The sequence below is a fragment of the Balaenoptera borealis genome, assembly GCF_965194805.1.
Source record: "Balaenoptera borealis genome assembly, chromosome: 8".
NCBI classification, from domain to species: Eukaryota; Metazoa; Chordata; class Mammalia; order Artiodactyla; family Balaenopteridae; genus Balaenoptera; species Balaenoptera borealis.
Window position 1 is genome coordinate 78,004,717 of NC_138865.1, and position 24,005 is coordinate 78,028,721.

Sequence of the window (24,005 nt, forward strand, 5' to 3'; positions counted from 1 at the left end):
CCCTGGTAGCACAGTGGTTGAGAGTCTGCCTGCCGATGCAGGGGACACGGGTTCGAGGCCTGGTCCGGGAAGATCCCACATGCCGCGGAGCAACTAAGCCCGTGCGCCACAACCACTGAGCCTGCGCGTCTGGAGCCTGTGCTCCGCAACGAGAGGCTGCGACAGTGAGAGGGCCCCGCAAAGCGATGAAGAATGGCCCCCGCTCACCACAACTGGCGAAAGCCCTAGCACAGAAACGAAGAACCAACACAGCCAAAAATAAAATAAATAAATAAATAAATAAATCCGAGTATAAATAAACACATGCAGTTAAAACTTGTGTTGTTTAAGGGTCAACTGTACTTTATTCTCCAAGTAAGTGCAAGACTTTCCTCAACAGCAGAGTGAATTTGCTTAGGAGGAGGAGAACAGATGAAGATGGCAAACAGCAAATCCAAAATGAGTACTTTCAATTTTTTTTATACTTTTTTTAACCCTAAGTAAAATATGTTGTTGAGTCCTTTTTTCATAACGGGTATGTGTTTACTATATTTAAATTATTTCACTACTAAATATGGTACATTTTGGATTCTAAAAGAGTGAAATGTTTCAGGACTTCTCACTCATTTATTTAATTCAATATTTTGATTATCTTCTATGTGACAGGGTAGTCTTTTTCTACTATTTTTTAAACTTTGCTCCTTTTTGGTAAATGCCAAGGCTGGTGTGTTTGAAAACACAACCCTTGCCCAGTTCTCTTGGAATCACTCTGTCACTAACCCCTACTAGAAACTTCGAAGCTTCATTTTACATAGACTCTCACGTAAAGTTTTTCTTTTCAATTTTTCTTCCCCCAAACATACAAGCGATTTATCATATTGCCTGTGCTATTTTAATTTACGCACGGTGCATTTATTGTCTGCTCCAGCCCTTGCCTCTCAGTAGAAATTCAATCTGCTACGTCTGGGGTCTGCGAACTTGCTCTGCAAAGTGCTAGATGGTAAATGTTTTTGGCTTTACGGACAGCTGCTCAACTCTGCTGTTAGGAAGTGAAAGCGGCCGCAGACAATACATAAGCAAATGACCGTGGCTCTGTTCTAATAAAACTTTATGGACACTGAAATTTGAATTTCATATAATTTTCACGTGCCACAAAAACTGCTTCTTTTTATTTCTTTTAAGCCATTAAAATAAACTTGAAAACCATTCTTAGGCTGTACAATAACAGGCAGCAGGAAGGCCGCAGTTAGTCAACCTCAACGCTAGAGGAGTCAGGCTGTCTCTTCTGGCAGGGATCAACACCTGACCTGACCTCAGTGACTTCTCCCAACCACCTGTCCAGTCTCTAGAAGGCAGACTCCCGTTTTCAGGATTATAAGGGGGCGTGAGGGCACTACACCATCACGAGTGCACGTCCTCCTTGGCAGGGCACTTATCAGCCCATTTAGGGTGGTAGGAGTCCCAAAAGGGCTTGCAAGACACAATGGGGCTCGGACTCCAGCGCAGGAACACTCTGGAAACACCTCCAGACCCCAGGGAGTCTGCGCGGCGGGGTGTCAGGCAGGTACTCACCGGGCGCCAGTTCGAGTGCTCCCAAGCAAAGCGGCACAGGCGATTGCCAAGCGCGCCTGTCACTAACCCGCCGCAACCCCCGAAGCTCGTTAACCGAGAGGCCCACGGCCCCTTCCCCCGTGCCCCTCCCGGGTGAGAGGCGGCGCAGGGTAAAGGTGGCCAACTTAGGGTTCTGTCCCACCCTGAGCGGACGCGGCGCCCGGCTCCGGCCAGCGTTGGATGGGGCGGGACTCCGGCGAGCGTGGTTGCGCGCGCGCGCGCGCTCCTGCCCAGTCCAGCCCTTTCCCGTCCGGGGCGCGCGCGGCCAGGCCGGCCCCGGCGCGAGCCTGCGGCGCCCCCGTTCGGCTCCCGCTGGTTCGGCCGCCGCGCGCGCCGCCGTGCGCGCCGCCTGCGCTCCTGCAGCGGCGAAGCTGGCAGCCGGGGAGCCAATTAGCGCTCGGCGAGGCTGCAGCTACTTCCTCGTCTGCCCGGCTGCGCGCTCCGGACAGCTCTGTCGGCCGCGGGGCGGGGCGGGGCACTGCGCCGAGCTGCTCTGCCTGCCTCTGCTCGTCCGGCTGCCCAGGGTGGACGCAGGTCCTTGAAGGCGCACCACTGCAAACCAGACAAAAAGAAACTCTGAGGCGCCCGGAGTGCCGGCTGGAGGGGCGTTCGGTTGGCTTTTCGTGCGTGGTCTTTAGAATCAGCCGCTCCAGGAAGAGAGATGTCGAAGCCGCCACCCAAACCGGTCAAACCAGGTAAGGAAGGTGCTCGCTGGGTCCCCTGGCCGCCGCCGTGCCCCGCGCTCCCTCTGCCACTTGGCAGGGCAGATCAGGCACGTACCCGGCCCCGAGCCTCGCTTTCGATGCCACCCACCAGGGTGGGAGTTGTTAGCGTTGCTGCGTTCGCTGCAGGGGACGGATCGTTTTGGATAGCAAGAAGATTTTCGAGGAATTTTAAAAATTTTGCTTTTAAAGAGGAGTCACCCTCGGTTTTGCAGCATTGTCATTCGCTGCAACTTTCCAGTCGACGTGATGGCTACGACCCATTGAGATTTCCTGGAAGACAGGGCCATGGATCTCCCTTAGGAAAAAAATTAAATAAATGTCTTGAAATGTTTTTTTAGCCACTTCCTCTTTTTTTTTTTTTTTCAGTGTGTGTCGCTGTCAAGTTTGGGTTCTTGACCGGCCAAAGCGAACGGGAAGTGCGCTGCTGGTAGGGTGGGGTGGGTGAGTGAGTCTCCGCAAATTGACCTCGAGATCTTGGGAAAAGCTTTTAGAAAACTGTACTCGAGCTCCTGACTAGAAGAATCTAGGCTGCGGCAGAGTAATCTCAGCTATTACTATTCAGAAGTGTCACTTTATCATGCAGTACAAGTCGTTTGCCTCCACTCCCTCAGTGAATTAGGCGAGTTAAACTGGAGAGGGTGAGCTTACTAAGTTCCTCAAGCAGCTTTCTTGGCCGATAGTCCTTGTTCATTTTTTATTCGATCCTTGGAATATTTTCTGGGACATGGAGAAAAGAGAATTTAAAAGTGACTGAGGTATTTCAGTTCAACACTGTAATAAACTCTTTCATGCATTCACTGAGTAGGTAGTTACTGAAAACGTGGGAAATGGAAGAGAAGTGGCTTTTATATACTCTGAACTTTTTTCTTCCAATCTCATGCAACTTCATTCAGTATAGCACAGGCTGAAATTTATCCATTTACATCAAATTTCGAAGTAACCTTGATTAGGAAGGAGTAATTTCAGTGATTAATTTTTTTCTTGATTTTTCTAAACTTTAGTCAAGCACTTCAACTTTCATGATTATCCAGTTTTCTTCCTTTACCATCATACAGTGGTAGTTTCAAATCATTTTATTTGAAAATTATGTACATACTCACATATATGGCATAGTCATTCACTGAGGACTTAAATTTTGCTGGATTGGGTGTGACTTTGTTGGAACTTTGGCTCCACTGTGAGCAATGGTGGAGAAAGGCTAGAAGTGGGCTCTGTGCTTCTTTAGATATGGAGGCTGATGAGGAATTTGCATTTTAAGTGCGTTTGTAGGAGGCAGCAGCCTTCTAAACTCAGATGTAAATCAGGACCTCAAGTAACCAACAAAGAGGAGTTGTTCTTTGATAGCTAAACAGAGTACTTTATTTCAAAGAAGGTCCTGAGAAGCCGTTCATGAGGTTTTTCATCTCTAGACGTTAAGTGATGTCTGTGCTGTAGCTGGAGGGACATCAATGTGATGTGTATGTGTGTGTTTGCCCAGGTGTGGCTTAGGGATCACACGGCCATGGCCGTGAAAGCCCGGAATCCTAACCAATAAGGCCACCGAGGAGCTCCCTACAAAGACTTTTTAAAAAGAGACTTTATTCTGAGTCTTGAGGTAAAGGTGGGCCAAAAGATGTTGAATGAGATTTGGACTAGAATCCTCTCATTCTAAGCACGTTTGATAACCTTCCCCTGTAGTTGGAAGCCTGATGTCTGACCTTGACCAATTCTTTTAAATGGCTTATTGATTTTGGTGGTGGAAGTAAAGTGGCATAAATATTTCACTTGTCTTGGGAAAATAAATTAGTGGGACTTTGAAGAAGCATATGTCAGTGTTTGGGTTCTTTCATATTTACAGTAAAAACATCATAAAACTTCAAAGATGTCACACATATGTTGCTTATTATAACACCTTTGAGAGGGAAAGGGTTTTCACCTAAAATGATCTGAAGTTTTGTATAATTTTTTCTTCTCTGAATAAATGAATTAGTTAAAGGTGAGGTACGGAGTTGGCTCGAGGTATGCACATGAATAATTTTCCTTCATAAACTTGATGCTCTGTTAATACCTGATGGCAGAATAAAGTCTGAGAAACATCTTGAAAATTCCAGAATGATGATGATAATTATAATAGTAATAGTTAACACTTATTTGGCCCTGAGTGTCAGGCGCTGTGCCAAGTACTTTGTATGCTCTGTCTCATTTAATTGTTCTAATTTCCCTATGAGGTGGATCCTAATATCCCCATTTTATGGATGAAATAGGACTTAGTGAGGTTAAATAAACTTTGTAAGGTCTCAAAGCTAGGAAGTGGTTGGTTTGGCCTGGGAATGGAACAAAAGCCTTAACTGGAGTCTATGCATTTTGGGCAGAGAAACCTGTAAGGGTTCTATTAGGTTGGACCGGGTTTACTTGAGCAGCCACCTTTATTAACTTATGCAGTTGTATTATTTGCATTTGCTTTGTGTAGCTCCCCTCTTTAATTGGATCTGTATTAGACTATTTGACACTTAAAATTGCTTTTTAATTTTATATTGGAGCATAGTTGATTAACAATATTTGACACTTTTTGAGAGTAGAATGGTCTCTTGTTTCTTTGTAACTGCACAGCAACTAAACTTTGTATGTGTGGCAGTTACATAAAAAGTCTTGATACATAATAAAGTCTTTGTCCAGAAGAAAGCAGGGGAGACTGTGATTGGGCATATCTTGTAGCTTCACATTAAATAGCAAAGGCTGGAGGCAGTGTCCATCAGCAGGACTTCTGGAAGTAGTGGGGTCCCCTTCCTCTTGTGTTTTCAGCATTCCCATGGTTTGACTTCAATGGGACTAAGTGATGAGCTTTTCTGACATGCCTCTGTAAGGGAGAAAAAAACTTTTCCTCTACCCTCTTAGGTTTGATATCTAGTTACTGTGAATTAACTGAATTAAACTAACAAAAAACCAGATTAACAGGAGGAAAAGGCATTCAAATTTAATTGATGTTTTTAATTCTATGTGTATAAGGGCTATACAGAAAAGAAGTGAAAATCCGAAGAAGTGGTTAGACTTGGACGTTTATATACCACTTTAACAAAGGGCAACACACTGTAGAGAAGTGACTAAAAGGAAAGAGGCGTTGAACTTCTGGGGGAGTAAATTGTGGGAAGGTAGAGATATGGGGAAACTAATGGAAAATAAGAGTTATTTTAGTAAGGTTTACTTATGCAGACTCATCTCTGTGCCATCTCTATCCCTGGTGATAAGGGTTCTTCTCCTCTATCTTTAATGGGGGACCTACAGGAGGAGGATACCTTCATGGGGAATTTATGCCTTGCTTTCAGGCAGATGGGGGAGGGCTCAGAGTTCTTCCTGTGTCTGCTTTTTCTCAATTGCCTTCAATTCAAAATAATCCTTATGCCAAAGTAGCATATTTTGGGTTGACATTTTCTGATCCCCTTCACCTCATACTTCACGTCCAATGAAGACCATCGCCAAATTTGTCCTCACTTGCTTAATGGCCAGGGAAGCAAAATACATGGGGGTGAGGAGAGGGAGAGAGAGAGAGGGGGGCAGACACACCCTTTTAGTGGGCTGGTGTGAGCTATTAAGTCAAAATTCTCCATTGACTTGTCATCCATACTTCAGTAAAGCTGGGGAAAAAAGCTTCTCTATCAGATAAATTAAAGGACTTTGGGAAAAGAGTTTCAGACACCAGTATGGAGAGAGATTTCTGATTCTTACTGCATGCTACTCTATTGTATTTATTTAACCAGACCCGTATTAAAATGTGCTTCTATTGTTTCCACTCTTTTGTTATAACAAATAGTGTTACAACAACCTTGTTGCGTACCTGTGTTAGTATATCCACAGGACAAAGTCCTGGCAGTGGGATTGTTGTGTCAGAGGGTATGTGCATTGCCATATTCACAGACATTTCCAAAATGCTCTCCAAAGAGGTTGTACTAATATACTTTCCTACCAAAAATGTGTGAGCACGCCTTAACACAGAAAAATTACAATGCATGTGATAGGAGATATTATCAAAGTGTGGTCAGAGGTCTAGGAAGTACAAGGCAAGGAGCTTGAGGAAGCTGAAAAGGTGTCACAGAAGAGGGGAAATTTAAGCAGGGTCTTGAATGCTGAGTAAGAATTTGGTAGGCAGAGAAGAGGGAAAAGTCGTTTGACGTGGACAGAAATGAAATAACTTGACATGATGTCCTGCCCACGTTTGATTGACTGCATAGGAGCTGAGCTTCTCTCACAGAAGCCAGGGGGATTTGGTGTGGAACTGTGAACCAGAGAAATTTGTTCTGAATTAAAGAGAAAGCTGTTTGCCTAGTGTAGCAGGTTGTAGAAAACAGTATTGCTCCACGCAGAAAGCAAGTATTTGAACGTCCACATGTGAGCCATCTACTCATGTGCTTATCTGTTTGTTAGAGTGTTAACAAGAGCTGTGGGTGGTAGTTTGCAGAAATGAGTTAAAGAGGGCCACAGCTTCAACTCACTTACACAAGTCACCGGTGGGACAGCTGAGGTCACCTCCTTTTTATTAGTTCTTGCCAGTTGTTTCCCACTCACTGTTTGAGTATCTGTAGAATTTTTAGAAAGTTACAAGGCAAATCCCTCAACTTACTCTCAGGGTAAGAGTTAGGGGAGAGTTTTGTATTTGTGCATTTTGATTAGCATGTTCAACTTGTTAGCATTCCTTAGAATTTGATAAATTACCTTGGTTTTATATTCTTGCAATGAAAGAATGTACTCATTCTTTTCTTTTCTTTTTTTTTTTTTTTTACCCCCCTGTGGACATGAATTTATTCGAGGAGCCAGGTCAGAGTGGGTACAAGTTGCAGGTTGAGAGGAAGGGGCAGGGGGCATGGGCAGCCCTGCCAGCCTGAAGCCAAGAAGACAGGAGGCCGGAGGGGGCTCAGCCAGTAGAGCACTGAGTCAGCAGGCGAGCAGACAGGCTGTTCTTCACCCTCCAAGTGTCAGGGCCGAGGGCAGAGCAGCAGCTTCGAGAGGGCGTGGAGGATGTAGGTGCTTGGCTCCAGTTGCGGCTAGGTGGGCAGGACAGTGAGGAAGCCCCCCACCCCAGGGGTCTTCAGCGCAGCAAGAGGGCAAGCCACAGAGGGGACAGTGGGGTGGCGAGAGGCTGGGGGTCCCGGGCTTGGGGGGAGGGATCTGAGGGTTCCTTCCTAGTCTGGTGCTCCTGTTTCCCAGGGAACCTAAAAGCAATTTAAATTCAAATTCAGGAAGACCCTAGAGACCCATCTAGGGTCTCTAGACCAAGTTGATTCTCTTGCTGGAGGGTCTGCCTCCAGCCTCTTACAATGATCTGAAAGCAGCCCCAGAGAGTCTTTCTGGCATCCCTACACTCCAGGGATTTTGGTAGGTTCTGAGAAACTCATGGGTTCTATTTCAGGATTCTCTCATCTAGGAGGAAAGACTTGATTCAACTCACTTGTATGAGACAAGGAAATTACTTCCACTTGGAGAGTGTTCTGGAGTGGCTGTACCTTCTTGGAATTTCTTGACCCAATCCATGCTTAGGGGGAGGACCCCTCCAAATTCCAGCTCTCTGAGCATAGATGAGGGCAGCTAGAGGCGGAGAGAAGCTCCTCCAGGCTTTTGGCACAGTTGGCAGGTATCTCAAGACTCCAGATTTGGAAGATTCCACAGAGTCTCATATTTCCTTTCTTGGAAACCAGACTCTTAGGACTATCTCTAAGATGTTGCTTATCCATGTTTACAGGGTTTGGGGGCTGCTTTCTGGGCCCATTGTTTTGATGAGTCAGTGCAAGTTTGTTGACAGTAGCCCTGGGAGGACCTAAACTGGTTTTTCAGGCAAAGAAACTGGCTGGGAAACATAGCAACAGACACCATTCCCTCCAAAGTTCGTTTCTGAACGGTATAGCAAACCCGAGATAGTTTTCAACGTTGTTTTTCGGTTGAGGAGTAAATCATTCTCTGTTATTCGTCTGTACTCAGGTTCTAACTCTAAGACGCCCAAGCAGCTGCTAACCACAACCTGGGCCTACGTTAAGCAGAGCCATGAAGTGGGAGTCAACCGCTTCTGGTGACTGCCCACTTCCTCTTTCAGGGAGTCTGTCCCATCCATAGGGCTGCTTCTAGTTCTTGCCTAACACCTTGCCACTCTTGAGGGCCAGCTCTATACCTAAATATTGGGTCTCTAAATGGTCCCTAGGACTTGACACTGGTTTAGTAGGAGCTCTGTTCTCCATAATGGGTTCCTGCCCATTTCCTGATTCTTGGTTGGTACTGGGTCTCTCTGATGTTTTGACATCTAACCAGGCACTCTCTTGTTAACTGGCACTGGGATATCTGCTGCCCTGAACCCTTGTCATTCGCTTGCTTGGACATGTGCTCCATGTTGTACGGCCCTTTGGCTAACACACCCGTGCCTTTCCAACATGCTGTGACCTTAAGATTGGCGTCGGTCTGTGTCTGCTCTTAGATGGATTTCCCCTGGGGTGCCCATCCTTCAGACCTAACCTTTGGCAGACCTGAGTGCCATAGCCAGTTGTTGTTGGAGCTCTGATTTTGGTACCTCTGGGACCAGGGCCACATGCCCAGAGAGCCTTATAATATCCCGCTCAGGACCATCCTGGTTTTCGTTGCTGACATCACCTGGAACTTGGTTTCCTCTTCTCTTAGTTCCACGGGCCTCTGAGAATAAACTCTCTGCTTCACATCTGATGAGCAAATTCACCTGCAGTATTAAACCAATCATTGATTTATCAAAATCCCCTTCCCCAATGTGCTAAATAAGCTAAAAGTAAGATTCCTGAGAGAGAAATTTGCTTTTCAAATGAACTAGTCTTTAGTAATAGGAATTTAGGCATAAAGATGGGCTAATTAGGGCAGATATTCTAGGACCAAGCTGTGACCTGGAGGAGAGGGATGCAGAATATAGTAATGGGAAATGGACATTAGTTTTGGGGTGAAGTTCTGGTCCCAGTTTTTTTTTTTTTTTTATTAACTTGCTAGGTCACTTTGATAAGCAGTCCCTAGACTACTCTGGGCCTCAGTTTTTCGTTTGATTCTAAATCTGATTCTGAATCTTTATTGCCTTAGACTGACTTTTCAGATAATTCCCCAAACTTCTACATGATTTCATCCTGTGCTTTTTATAGAGCCCCAGGACATTTTCGATAAGCCCTACCCACCTTCCTGCCAGTGTTCAGTGCCACGTGAATGCAAACATGGAGGAATTAAATACTTTTTAAAGGCAGTTCATAAATCCAGATTTCTATGAGAGGGAGAGAGAAAGAGAGAGAAGGATGGGAAGTGGGTTAGGGTGGGGACATAATGTATTCTTAATTAGGTCTGATCTGATTTCAGTTAGGTCTCTGGCTACACAGGGCAGTGGAGTTTTGGGTTTTTTTTTTTTGCAGCCGCCTAGAAGGCAACATTGGATGGCTCTGCAGAAATGTGTCTGGGGTCTGCATGCACGGATTCCAGTAAGACCCTCACAAAATGTAGCCATCATGTGGACGTTTATGTTTGGAAAATGTATAACATTAATTATAACTCAATAATATCAGCTCCATAGATTTGAGATCTAAGAATATATCTTTGGCTAGTTTTGTTTTTTGTTTTTTTGGGCTGCGTTGGGTCTTCGTTGCTGCACACAGGCTTTGTCTAGTTGTGGTGAGGGGGGCCTACTCTTCATTGTGGTGCGTGGGCTTCTTGTTGTGGTGGCTTCTCTTGTTGCGGAGCACAGGCTCTAGGTGCGCAGGCTTCAGTAGTTGTGGCATGCGGACTCAGTAGTTGTGGCTCATGGGCTTAGTTGCTCTGCGGCATGTGGGATATTCCTGAACCAGGGCTTGAACCCATGTCCCCTGCATTGGCAGGCGGATTCTTAGCCACTGCGCCACCAGGGAAGCCCTTTGGCTAGTTTTTAGAAATTAATTCTCTGTGTAAAATACTGTTCAGAATCCCCTTTTCTCCTTGTTTTTTTTTTCCTGTCTTTATTGGAGGTGATAGTTTTAAGCCATGAATTCAAGTTCAGACCTCGCCGTATAGAAATTCTCACATTTCATTCCAGGAAGGAGGGTTTTCAATGCTTCTCTCTAAAAGAGGATTGATAGTCTTCCTCTAAGAGAGTGGTTCTCAGCCCACCCATCGCTCTGTCAGTTATGTAGATCTCACACAAGAAACCAACTTTTTAAAGAAAATAACATTTACATGCTTACAGGGCTTCTGATATAATGACAGTGTTAAGAACATAGAATTGTACTGATGGGAATAAGTTTTATTGCTATAACTTTAGAACTCACACACAAAAAATTTGGTTCAAAGTTAAAAATTATTATTGTGCTCTTGAGTGTTAATTTTCCACTAAATATCTTTAAGACTATAGGTAAAGAACTTCAATTTGTTAGGACAGATGACAAGAGAAGGCGGGGTACTTCTGCATCTGGACGGTGGGTACTGAAGGAGGGCAAATTCCTAGTAATTATTATGAAAGCCTGCAATTTGGATGACCGTTGCATATTGGTGGAAAGCCACTGCCCTAGAGAGCATGGAGTTTTCCCTCTTCTGTCCCTGTGGGCAGAGAGGTTATTTTCACTGTCTACCCATCCACATTGTAAACAACAAATAGTTCTGCAAGCTCAAGGGAGGGGACGAGCGGTATTCCTAGAAGTTTAAGAACAAATTCCAGTGTCTCAATACTTTGCCTTCCCCCATGACCCTGTGTTGATAAAAAAGAGAAATGATCTTCTGGGCATCCATTAATGAAAAAGAGTTAAGAAAAAGTCCAGAGCAATTTGCAATCCCAGGAGTAGGTGTGAAAGGTACCTTGGGCCTTCTAGTGGCTGAGGTTAGTCACTGAAAGTAAGTGTAGAACCCTCAGGAATGTTATCACAGCTCCCGCCCAAGGCCTTGAGAAGAAGGGAGATTTTCATAAGAATGGTCCTGTAATTACCCTATGTTAATTATAACCCCAGAAAACTAGAGCTTTTTGTTTGTCTCTCTCTAGCCTTGTCCTTCTCTAGGGGAAGTCCTAAGGACTCCATTCTCTCTTCCTCTCTTCCTCCTCCCAACAGCTGATCTGGTTTGGGAAAATACCTGAACATTTCTTGGGGTTAAGATTCTCCCCTGACCTTTTCCAGGAGTCACTTGGTCTCTTTGGGTCTTCCCAGACCTTCCAGTTGTAGCCCCTCCTTTCCATAGACAGTGTTGACTTTCAGGACCAGGTGAGTTGGGCAGAGGAACTCATCACCTAGGGCATCCCCTTGCCAGGGCTGAGTCTTCAACAATGCCAGGTCTGGCCCTGGAATGGCCGATGGGCGTAGCTTCCACTAGAGGTGTCATGTCCAACATTTCTGGGGCCACCGATCAAGGCTCACCACTTTCATGCCAGGAACGTGACCCTTCGGAATACTTCATAAACCTTTTGAAGGAGCACTGTTGTGTGACTTGAGAAAGGATGCAATTAGGGAAACAATTTCCAGTTTAAAAGCTGTTGTCTTAGTGAGTAGATGATCTTGGAAGGAATGAATGTCTTAGACATCTTGTTGGTTTCCTATAGATGGCCTCTCTGAACTCAATTTCCTTGTTTTGGTTCTGTTATAATTTTGGATAGGGACTTTTTTTTTTTTTTTAACATCTTTATTGGAGTATAATTGCTTTACAATGGTGTGTTAGTTTCTGCTTTAAAACAAAGTGAATCAGCTATACATATACATATATCCTCATATCTCCTCCTTCTTGGGTCTCCTTCCCATCTTCCTATCCCACCCCTCTAGGTGGTCACAGAGCACCAAGCTGATCTCCCTGTGCTATGCAGCTGCTTCCCACTAGCTATCTATTTTACATTTGGTAGTGTATATATGTCCATGCCACTCTCTCACTTCATCCCAGCTTCCCCTTCCCCCTCCCTGTGTCCTCAAGTCCATTCTCTACATCTGCATCTGTCTTTATTCCTGTCCTGCCCCTAGGTTCTTAAGAACCTTTTTTTTTTTTTTTAAGATTCCATATATACGTGTTAGCATACGGTATTTGTTTTTCTCTTTATGACTTACTTCACTCTGTCTGACAGACTCTAGGTAACCATCCACCTCACTGCAAATAACTCAATTTAGTTTCTTTTTATGGCTGAGTAATATTCCATTGTATATATGTGTCACATCTTCTTTATCCATTCATCTGTCAGTGGACACTTAGGTTGCTTCCGTGTCCTGGCTATTGTAAATAGTGCTGCAGTGAACATTGTGGTACATGACTCTTTTTGAATTATGGTTTTCTCAGGGTATATGCCCAATAGTGGGATTGCTGGGTCATATGGTAGATCTATTTTTAGTTTTCTAAGGAACCTCCATACTGTTCTCCATAGTGGCTGTATCAATTTACATTCCCACCAACAGTGCAAGACGGTTCCCTTCTCTCCACACCCTCTCCAGCATTTATTGTTTGTAGATTTTTGGATGGTTTGGTTTGTGGTGGATAGGGACTTTTTCAGAGTCTCTCATATGTGCTGCAGAAGAAAATTTTAATTCTTTTTCTGAACTGAGAGGGGCTCAGTTTCAAGGTTATTGCTTATTCTTTGCCATCTAATTACTTCTTCCTGTTGTGTTTGATAATATTTTTCACACATCCAGAGTTTGTATTATTATACAAGAGTTCTAGGATTAACTAGAAATAGTAAAATGCTCTTGCTACAGATTTGACCCCTGTGTGTCCATCCGGTAAGCATGAAGTGAGTACTTTACTTAAGCTCTGTTCTATATCTCTAGAGATTCTCTTATTCTCTTTTTAGATACAGTGTATATCTTTGTCCCTATATCAGGTTTTAAAGGGGTTCTGCTTTAAATCAAGGAAACATTTTTATCATCATGTTATCTTGCTAGCCTGTGTCTTTATAGAGGGCTAAAACCATTTTTGTTGCTGTTTTTGCAAATTTTTATTTCCCATGTACTAATTCCCAAGGAATTAGTCATTCATGAAGTCTGAAGTTTAAGCTTGTCCATTTATTATTTGCTCAAATTAAAAAAAAATCTCTTGAAATAAAATAATTTCCAAGGCCATTTTAAAATATATGCTGAGAATATTTTATTATTGCAAGGAGTACCAGATATCTAAATCTGAAAAATTTCCATTTGGTCTCTAAACACTGGTTACACACATTCATACGGTAAATGTAAGGATAAGTATTTTTGGTGAAAAATTTTTCATATTTTGAGTGTGTGTGTGTGTGTGTTTCCTTGGTCCTGATGTGCAAAATATTTCTTAATGTGGGTATCAGAAAAATTTGAGAAATCTCTAGCCCATCTGTGCTCAGGTCCCCAGCCTAATCTCTCACCATTTCTCCTGCCAGGCTTCAAGGCACATTGATCTACGTGACATTCCCAGGCCACCCTTTCTGGCCTCCAGCCCCTCTGTCTGTATACTGCTCTGTTTCCCAGGTCTGCCCTACCCTGTCGCCTGCCCCTCTTTGCCACTCCTGTCATTTTTCCAAAAACAAAGTGTGTGCCCTCTCCCATACAGCCAGCACTGACCTAAGAGTTTACCCACTGTCTGTGTTGCTTACATGATCCCTGTATTCTCATTTTTGTGAGCATACTTGGCATTACAGTTGCTTGTCTTTCCACCAATTCTTTTTTTTTTGGTAGTGAGATCAGAGAGTCAAAGAGGACAAAGGAGGGGAATTCCCTGGTGGTCCAGTGGTTAGGACTCTGTGCTCTGCTTGCTGAGGGCCCAGGTTCGATCCCTGGTTGGGGAACTAAAATCCCACAAGCTGTGCACGGTGTGGCCAAAAAAAGAAAAGGACTCATGTGAATAAATACTCTGCCGATAAATAAAGCACACATAATTTTTAGGTTGTCCTTCAATAGGGCATTAAAAGAGACCGTGTTTTCCTGGTTATGTATGGGATTTGTATTCTTTGTAGACAATTAAGAAAATAGAGAAGAAAATAAACATGACTCATAGTTCTACCACCCAGAGATTACATTGTGATGTTGTTTCCTCCCAGTTTTTCTTCTGTGAATATCTTTATTTTACATAGCTGATTGTATGTATAAATTACCACCAGTGATATTATATTTACACAACGTAAGCATATCCCCCCAAAGCTAATTTTTTTAAAGGTCATGATAAATCCTTTTTTTTATTATTGCTGTGGTAACCTGTATAACAACGTATGTATATACTTACATGTTCATGCATTTCTTTTTTTTTTTCTGTAATTCTATATTCATTGCTGTTATGGACTGAATGTTTATGTCCCCCCAAAATTCATGTATTGAAGTCCTAACCCCCAATGTGATGGGGATGGGGCCTTGGGGAAGTAATTAACGTTAGATTGGGTCATGAGGGTGGGGCCCACATGATGGGATTAGTGTTTTTGTAAGATGAGGAAGAGAGATCTCTCTGTCTGTGCCTGTACAGAGGAAAGGCCATGTGAGCACACAGTGAGAAGGCAGCCATCTGCCAGCTGGGAAGAGTGCTCTCACCAGTACCCAGACCAGCACCTTGATTCTGGACTTCCTGGCCTCTAGAACCGTGAGAAGTGAATGTTTGCTGCTTAAGCACCCAGTCTATAGTATTTTGTTGAGGAAGCCTGAGCTGACTGAGGACGATGACTATAGGTTTCAGAAATGACAACTTAAAACTCTCATTGAATTTTTTAATAGCCACTAAGGGATATAATATTAGATGTTATGCCTTGTTTGCTTAACAAAAGCATTTCAGTTTCTCTGCAGGGGCCTCGTAAATGATAAATTATCTAATATACAGGATACATAGGGTATATATATAATATAGGATATATATATCTAATATACAGGATATATATAATATATAAGGTTTTGATAAGGCCATCTAGCCAGTGAAGATAAAAACTCAAGGAATAAGGAATAAGGTAAAAATTTATAGTAATTAATAAAAGCTAACACTTATGGGCACATACAACACCTCAGCAACTGCACTCAGTACTTTACATATATAAATTTGTTTAAACCCATTTAATCCCAGCGTGCCAGCATTAAAAGCTCAGATCTTTTTTTTTTTATTTTTGGCTGCTTTGGGTCTCCGCTGTTGCACCCAGGCTTTCTCTAGTTGTGGTGAGCGGGGGTTACTCTTCATTGCGGTGTGTGCGTTTCTCATTGCGGTGGCTTCTCTTGTTGTGGAGCACGGGCTCTAGGCGCGCGGGCTTCAGTAGTTGTGGCACGCAGGCTCAGTAGTTGTGTGGCTCGTGGGCTCTAGAGCGCAGGCTCAGTAGCTGTGGTGCACGGGCTTAGCTGCTCCTCGGCATGTGGGATCTGCCAGGACTAGGGCTTGAACCCATGTCGCCTGCACTGGCAGGCGGATTCTTAACCACTGTGCCACCAGGGAAGTCCCCAAAAGCTCAGATCTTTTGGAGCCACATCCAGAGTGTTTAGAGCATGAGCCCTGGAGCCAGACAGCATGGGTTTAAACCTCATCTCTCCCGCTTCCTAGCTGTGTAGACCTGGACTAGTTACCCCCTCTAACCTCAGTTTCCTCAGCTGTAAAATAGTCTTAATAAAGTATTTATGTCCCAGGATTGTTTTGAGGATTAAAAGAGTTGCTGCAAGTCAGCACTTTGCATGGTGTCTGGTCCGTGGTAAGTGTCCCATAAATGTGAGCTTAAATGGGTCATTCACTTTTAGATTAGAGGTTCCAGTGTTAGGGAATTTTCTATTTCAATCTTGGATGTATGGACTCATTTCCCATAGGACGAGGCCGAGCCCCAGACTGCTTTGCGGGGCCAGTGAGAGGCAGACCCACAGCTCCTCAGGTTGTGACATATGCTTCTTTGGTCTGACTTGTCCTTCACAGGAAAAGGGGGACCGTGGGATAGAGGGCAGCAGACTTTTTCTGTAAAGGTACAGATAGTAAATATTTTAGGCTTTGTGGGCCACAGATGGTCTCTGTTACAACCACTCAACCCTGCCATTGGAATGGGGAAGCAGCCGTAGAGGATACACAAATATTGGCTCCGTTCCAGAAAACTTTTATTTATGGACACTGCAGTTTGAATTTCAGATAATTTTCATATGTCATGAAATATTTTTTCTATCCTCCCTCCCTCCCTCCCTCTCAACCATTTAAAAATGTAAAGCCATTCTTTTTTTTTTTTAAATCTTTATTGGAGTATAATTGCTTCAAAATACTATGTTAGTTTCTGTTGTACAACAAAGTGAATCAGCCATATGCATACACATGTCCCCATTCTTAATTCTTAGCTCACAGGTTGTACAGAAACAGGCATTGCTGTCATGAGTCAGCCCTCAGACTCATCTTGCCCTTTTGCAGAAGGTGCTGTGGCCTTTTTTCTTTAAATTCCAAGGACTGAAATAAAGAGTTTTCTTCCATTCTTCCCCCCGGTCTCCTTGTCAGACTGACTCTGCAAGCAGGGTGTCTTGAGGTGAAGGGTTTTACGGGCCATTGCTCTTTTGTCTAATTTTTAACCAGTCAAGACATGGTTGGCAGTGAGCTTGTCTTTTGAAATTTTGAACCCTGCTCTTAGGGACTTCTATGTTATACCGCAGAGAAGAAATAAAAATAACCAGCAGATATGGCCCCTCAAGATGTGAAAGTAACCAAGTTTGCCGAAAGGCACTGCAAAGTATAAGCAAAGGAAAAAATGGATAAGAAAGGCACACTGTTAATAAACAGAACCCTCTTGTCAGAAAACACACTGGCTACTGTTTTTAATGAGTCTGCCATTCCTGCAGCTGCAATCAAGACACGTTTCAAATTCTTTAGTGTTTTTTTTTTTTCCCCTTTGGATTGCATAGGGTGGAAGCAGGGAAGAGGTGGTACTGGAGTAAGGAGAGATGAAAACATTACGTTCATAGTCTTTTTTGTTAGTTATAGCCTTTAAAGGTATATGCAAATAGAGTTCTTTGGATTTGATTTAATTCATCCAAGAATATAAGTATGAGGGAAGAAACTTATTCTTTACATTGGAAACTCTTGGACATTGCTCTACTCACATGATGATTTTCTTTGCAAGAAAAACATTTTATTTTTCAAGAGCACTGGGCTTTTGTGGACTGACATGAATAGAGATCGTCACCCTGAAGCCTGTTCTGAGCTGACCACCTCATTTATGGGCGTTGGAATCCACAAAGCCCAGGGGAGCCCCGTGTTGGCCTAACAGAGCCCAGCTGTTTCCTTTCACCCCAGCAATGGAAATGATGACCTTGACTCTTGGATACTACCACATAGACTCCTTCTGTTTTGTTTTTGAGCGGAAAACATCCTGTTTCATCGTGCTTGTTTAATGGAATAATTTAAATATGCCTCGTAGAAATAACGTTAATACTTTTACTTACCCTGAGACACATTTTTTTTCATACCCACAGGATATAAATTAAGATTAATACTCCCTGCATTCGCTTAGATAAATGTGAGAAATATATGTACATAGTAAATTCTTATTTTTCTATAATTTTTCCTTGTTCAAATAATTCTCTTCCTCATCTTTCTTTTTGATTGGTTATAATTATCTAAAATTGGTTATAATATCTGCTTTTGGGGGTGATGGGAGAATATTATATTTTATATGCTAGCTGAATTTTGAGATTCATAAAGTAGAAGAGTATTACCCATTCTTTAGAGTCCTGTAACAAATTTCTAACTTGATCAGATAGTCTAGAGCAGTGGCTTTCAAACTTTCTTTGACCTTGACCTCCAATAAGAAATATATATGTTTTACTTAATGACCTGGTACATTCAAACACACACACACACACACACACACACACACACACACACACACGAGCATAAGGGTACACAGAAGTTTACCTTCCCCTCATATTTCTTCCAAAGTCTGCCATTCAGCTTTGGATGACTGACCAAATGATGGAATGCCTACTTCAGTGTCACTTTTGGCACACCAAGACTTGTGCTTGATCAAGGATTGTAGATTGCATAGGTATCCCTTATGCCATGCCTGTGATGCAAACAAGGCATGCCATTTGGATTTACTGTTCTCTTAATATTCACTTTGAAAGACAGGTACATACTCTAAATGTAACTTAATTCAAATGTCCTCTTTGTACTTTATATATGAAAATTCTCTCAGTCAACTGAAAGTATAAATGTACATTTTTTTATTGGAGAATAAAATATTGTGATAATTAATGATGATTGTGAGGCTATGAATTTTATATGTCCAAATATTATTATATAAATAGTAAAAATCATAGGTGTGGATTGACAATGTTGAGAGAATACAGTCCCTAATAATTTGGGGGAAACCATTGTCTCCTTTGTGGGATTGCTTTCAATGAAATTGCATCACCAGCATTGAGCAAATCTTCAAGCCCAGGAGATGAAGAGGAGGTAAGTCTTGACCTCTGTCAGTTTCTATTAGGGAGGAAGGACAGCTTACTAACTTGGTGGCAAAATCCTCATCAGAAACAGCTATACTGGCAGAAGTAGCACCATAATATCTTGCTTTTACACAGACCTCATTTTAGAGAGAACATTTATTTAGTTTTGCAGAAGTTTTATCAGGCTGCGGTTGACAGTGCTGAGGAATTATGGTTCCTGCCCTTTTATATCAAACTTTAAATATGGGTCTATCAGGATTTTTAATAATAAAATTGTAATCATAATGAATTTTTGAATAAAATTTCAGATTTATTCTTCTTTCCCAGTAGTTCATTCTGTAAAGGCAACATTTAGCTTTGGCAAGTGTTGATTTTAATATTTGGCCATTTGGCATTATGCTGAAATGTATATTTGGTAAATTTCTAAAATAAACATTCATTTCTGCATCCATCTGTCCAGTCCTCCTAGTGAAACAAAAATTTCACAAAGCCATAATTATTTCTGTTATTTACAGTGTACTCTGGTCTTTTCTGTTTTATTTAATATTTTTAAAAGCCACTAAATTAGTTTTACCATCTACTAATATGTCATGATCTACAGTTTAAAAATGTTGAGACTCACTGTACTCTGGGGATAGTGGCATTGTCTGGGAGGGGTCATCTTTGTGTGCAATATAAGGATGGTTTTCTTCCTCAGAAATGCATTTAAGATCTCAAAGACATGTTAAGACATAAAAAATGAATTAATGCTACTGCCAAGTAATTTTCTGTAGTGGTTGTACCAGTTTACACACCTACTGGTAATGTCTGAGAATTCCAGGTGTTCCATATCCTTCTTAACACTTAGTGTTGTCAGTGTTTTTAGGTTTAACTATCATAGTGGGTGTGTAGTAGTTATCATAGCCATTTTAAATGAAGTCCATCTAAAATGTCTCATGCCTCCCAGCATTTTTCAGCAGAATGTAAATGAAATAGTCCATCTGTTACAGATGACTAAGTTCTGATGTTTTGAATAGTCATTCTTCTTGCCATTTATGGTATGTCTATCCATTGTGGTGAGCAGTCCGCTTTTAATGCTGTCGTAGTGGCTCACTCTAGAAGCTTTTCCTCCACTCTTCCACCAACAGAGAATAAAGTAGATTAGAAATTGCATGTTTGAGTTTGTAAGTCCCAAGTCCTTCTACGTGCTACTTCAGGGCCTTGGTGGTGCAACAATACATATTCTTTTTGCAGACCTCAGAAACAGCAAATTCTCTTACTCGTTGCCTGTTCGAGACCCCATCCCAGATCCCCTTCCCTCTATCAGCCTCAACTGCTATGGACAAGGATTAGTTTATTGAAGTCGGGGGTGAGGGGAGGTGGGGAGGTGGTAGTACGGGAAGCAGTCAGCCTAACTCCAGAGGAAGATAGTGTTTGGCTGATGACTAGTGGACTCAGCCTTCCACTACAGGGTCTAGGTGGGGTTGCAAAGAAAAGAGAAGGGTGTGCCTGGCAAGGAGAGGAGCCAGCTGCTGTTGGTGTGGTAGGAATTTGCTTATCTTGCTTATGTTAGGAGGCCAGCCCTACTGAAATCCTTAACACCATTCACATGCTAGTTCATGTTTATGAGAGTCGCATAAAGCATCAGGCAAAAGATTGGGCCTGTTTCCAGTCTTAATTCAGGGTGAATTCCAGGGTGACTTCAGGTAATTCATGCCATCTTCTCAGTTCCACTAACCAGACTTCTGTGAGAAAATGATCAAGAGGGAGGGTATCTGAAGAAGGCATCTAATTTAGCCTCTCTGCATATACAAGAACACAACTATTTTACGTTGTGAATCTGCCTTCATTAAGTATGTTTGGAATTGATCAGCGCCTGCTCTTGGTGATTTATTAGGATGGTTTTTTTGTTTGTTTGTTTTTTGGATGTCTGCAAGGACAATACTATAGAAACACAGAGTACCCTGATTTTTTTCCCTTTAGTACTCTGTGTAAACCTGTGCTATAGAATATTGCACACAGTTGAATTAAATATGTTGTAAAAATGATCAGTGTATTAAGTATTATTAATTACTATTCTCTTGAGAGGCTATATCCAGGGTTGGCAAACTAATCATGAAAGTCATCTGTTTTTCTTCTTTATGCTATTCTTTGATAACCTCTGCCTGCTTCTTTGTATTCTTTCATTTCTACTTGACTCAGCTTTGAGAATGGAATAAATTAAGGCCTAGAACTTTTATAATATATGAGTTAAAAGGGACCCACAAGGGGCTAATGTCCCAACATTAATTGATAAAAAGGATCGTGTATGTGAAAGTGTTTTCTACAGCATTACATAGAGAGAATGTTCCCTCGTATAATGGCCTAGAGGGTTGCCTGATGTTCTCTGTTTAGTATAAATTAAGATGCAAATAAATCTCCAACTTCCTCTTAAGTTGTGAACATTTTAAGTAAGACAATCACAAAAGATACAGTTACAAAAATCAGCGGCTTAGTCACACTCCAAGTTTTCTTTTTCCAGGTTTTAAAATTTATACTGAATTTTATCTAAGCTCGTTAAGTTGACATTGGATCTTGTTTCCAAAATCATATATAGCCTGTCTCATCCCTGCCCTTCCCTCAAAGGAGCAAGAAAATTCTGTCATTATTGAGTTTGGTCATGAGTGGATGCTTCCTTGTGTAACTTCTCTTTGGAAAGTTTGAAGTAATCAAGATAGTTAATCTCTCCTCTCAGAGAGACAGGTCAGCAGAAAATATTTCTCCTGGCAGCTCCTCCTTCCATTTAATGTTTCCTTTCTTAGGCCTAAGGGTGTGGGGTAAAAAACAAACTCCAAACAAAAAAGAGTTTTCACTTTTGCTTTTAGAAATGGCACTAGAATTCAGATCGCAAAAATAATGTTTTCTTGCAGCCACACTAAGTAACAGGGGATTTGAGCGGCTCTTCTATATCAGGGCATTTAGAAGAAAGAATGATTCCCACCCCTCCATACCCCCAGTGAAAGTATCTTTATTGTTTTCATTGATAATAAAAGTAATACACGCTCAGTGTAATAAATTTAAACAATGCGTGTAAAGTAGAATGTGAAGATTCCCATAATTGGTGTTTTCACTCAAGATGTTTGTGTGCTGTCAACATAAATAGATGGTACTTGGCATACTGTTCTATAATGTGTGTTTTTTTTTTTTCCACTGAATATTTTGCAGGCTTTTTGCTACATCAGTGCCTGTGGGTCTGTCTGCAGCATTCTTTTTAAATGACTTTATCATATGGTTGAATCAGAGTTGATTTACATAGTCCCCTCTTAATGGACATCATGTCATTTCTCATTTTCTGATGTTCTAAATTTGTGTCATTCAGTATGCTAGCCACCAGCCACTTGTGGCAATTTAACCTTATTCAAATTAAATAATGTGTAAAAATCAGTTCCTCAGTAGCCATATTTCAAGTGCTCAGTAGCTATATGTGAGTAGCACAGATGTAGAGCTTTTCCATCATTGCATAAAGTTGTATTGGACAGTGCTGTTCTAAACTACTGGTTTTCAGACTTTTTTTTGAGTACATGTTTCCATTCCTTTATTCATCCATTCTTCATTCATTCAATAAATAATTATTAAGTGCTTCCTATGTGTCAGGCACTGTGCTAGGTACTTGGATATATCATTCATAAAACAAAACACCTACCCTCATAATGCTTAACATTCTGTCAGCAAAAGGTTTTGACTACTCCCAGTAAATGTATTTATAAGTGGTATATGTATTCTATCATGCTGTTATATTTTATTTACTTATTTATTAAATATTTATTTATTTATTTATGGTTGCATCAGGTCTTAGTTGCGGCACGCAACTAAGATTTTTTTCATTGCGGCACTTGGGCTCTTCGTTGCGGTGCGTGGGCTTCTCTCTAGTTGTGGCACACGGGCCCCAGAGCTCGTGGGCTCAGTAGTTGTGGCATGCGGGCATAGTTGCCCGGCGACATGTGGGATCTTAGTTCCCCGACCAGAGATAGAACCTGCATCCCCTGCATTAGAAGGTGGATTCTTAACCACTGGACTACCAGGGAAGTCCCAATCATGCTGTTATATTTTAAAACATGTTAAAATAGGAATGAAAATGAATAAGATAAAAATGTACATAATTTCTGAAGTAGTCTTCCTGTGTCCCACCCTGGGGACCACTGTTCTGAATAATGCCCTTGGACTAAGTGGTCATCTCTAAAGGTTCTTCCAGTACTGAAACTGAACTGTTATCACATCTTAAGTAGGTAGTTCTTCTATTTTGATATGTGTAGGCTTTTTCCGACACTGTTTGAATTTGTTCTTATACTCATATATTTATTTAGCAAGCATTTATTAAGTTCGTACTATATGTCAGGTAGGTGCCAGGAGATTGAACCAGTCAGGGTTCCTGCCCTCAAATGAGACAGGCCAGCAAATCAGTTATTCTGATACCAGGTGTTATGGAAATGCAGCAAAGGGACATATAAAGAGAGAGGTGGTTTGGCAGAATGGATAGCTCTCATGAACATGACTCATTTTTGGATAGTTATTGAACTCTGTTGTGGGACTTAATGGAATCACAGATTTCTCCAACAGGTACAATTTTTCTCCCTGATATTTTCTTTTCTCTTGGAAAATATAAAATCCTAAGCCATTAATTTAAGAATATTCAACTATTGAATATTGATTCAATATTGATTGAATCAATTGATTTTATCAATTGATTGTCCCATTAAATATCTCTTTATGTTAAACTCTCACCTTTCTGTTTTTAAACTTAGATCTTAGGGTTGGAGAGGTTCTACATAGGACAGAAGCTAAGTGCAAATAATTAGGTAGCTCCTGTTGTTTGAGAGGGGGAAGGTATGTGTTTATTCATACGTTCATTTAACAAATATTTTAAAAATACCACCTATGCAGAAAAAAACACTTAATTCCAAAATAAATTTCTCACAGGGGCTTTTAGTTAAGGAATTCTGAAGAATAGAAAGGAAAATACTGTTTACAGCAAATTTAGAAATGAAAGAATTGATCATGTGTTTATTCTTTCCTTTCTTTCAGGGCAAGTTAAAGTGTTCAGAGCTCTTTATACGTTTGAACCCAGAACTGTAAGTATTCAGTTTTTCACTTTCAAATTGACATAAAAACCAAACGTGATTTCATTTAAATACTTCCTCTGTCCTAAATGGTCATCAGCTGCTTCAACCCTTCATTTGACTAAGGACAGAGTCCTCTGTGGTCCAGCCCCCTTTCTAGTCCTGCCATCTTCTGCTCCTTCCCTTTTGTGGACCATTCCAGTCTGGATTCAGTGCACAGTATAACTCATCTCTGAACTCTTTCTAGACTCATGGCTCTGCACCCCTCTAAGCTTTGATTACACACTTCCTCTTCCATAAAGACTTTCTGATCACCTCAGGGAGGAGTG

General features: G+C 41.8%; 2 protein-coding genes across 10 annotated transcripts in view; one reads left to right on the plus strand and one right to left on the minus strand.

Moving 5' to 3' along the window:
* Nucleotides 1-1,797, minus strand: part of NMRK1 (nicotinamide riboside kinase 1) — a 56,675-nt gene extending 54,878 nt beyond the window's left edge. For 5 of the 6 annotated variants that reach the window (XR_014247295.1, XR_014247296.1, XR_014247297.1 and 2 more), the window contains exon 1: nucleotides 1,552-1,690. The gene's annotated coding sequence lies outside the window, so the exon portion shown is untranslated. Of the gene's footprint in view, nucleotides 1-1,551 lie in introns of all 6 variants that reach the window. The other variant, XM_082401527.1, reaches the window with a different exon arrangement.
* A 153-nt stretch (nucleotides 1,798-1,950) lies between these two features.
* OSTF1 (osteoclast stimulating factor 1) overlaps nucleotides 1,951-24,005 on the plus strand; it is a 48,049-nt gene continuing 25,994 nt past the window's right edge. Inside the window, exons 1-2 of one of the 4 annotated variants that reach the window (XM_082401522.1) lie at nucleotides 1,951-2,285; nucleotides 23,642-23,688. In XM_082401522.1, coding sequence (XP_082257648.1) covers nucleotides 2,252-2,285; nucleotides 23,642-23,688 — 81 coding nt within the window. In that variant the 5' untranslated portion in view covers nucleotides 1,951-2,251. Of the gene's footprint in view, nucleotides 2,286-23,641; nucleotides 23,689-24,005 lie in introns of those variants that run through there. The other 3 variants (XM_082401519.1, XM_082401520.1, XM_082401521.1) reach the window with 3 other exon arrangements.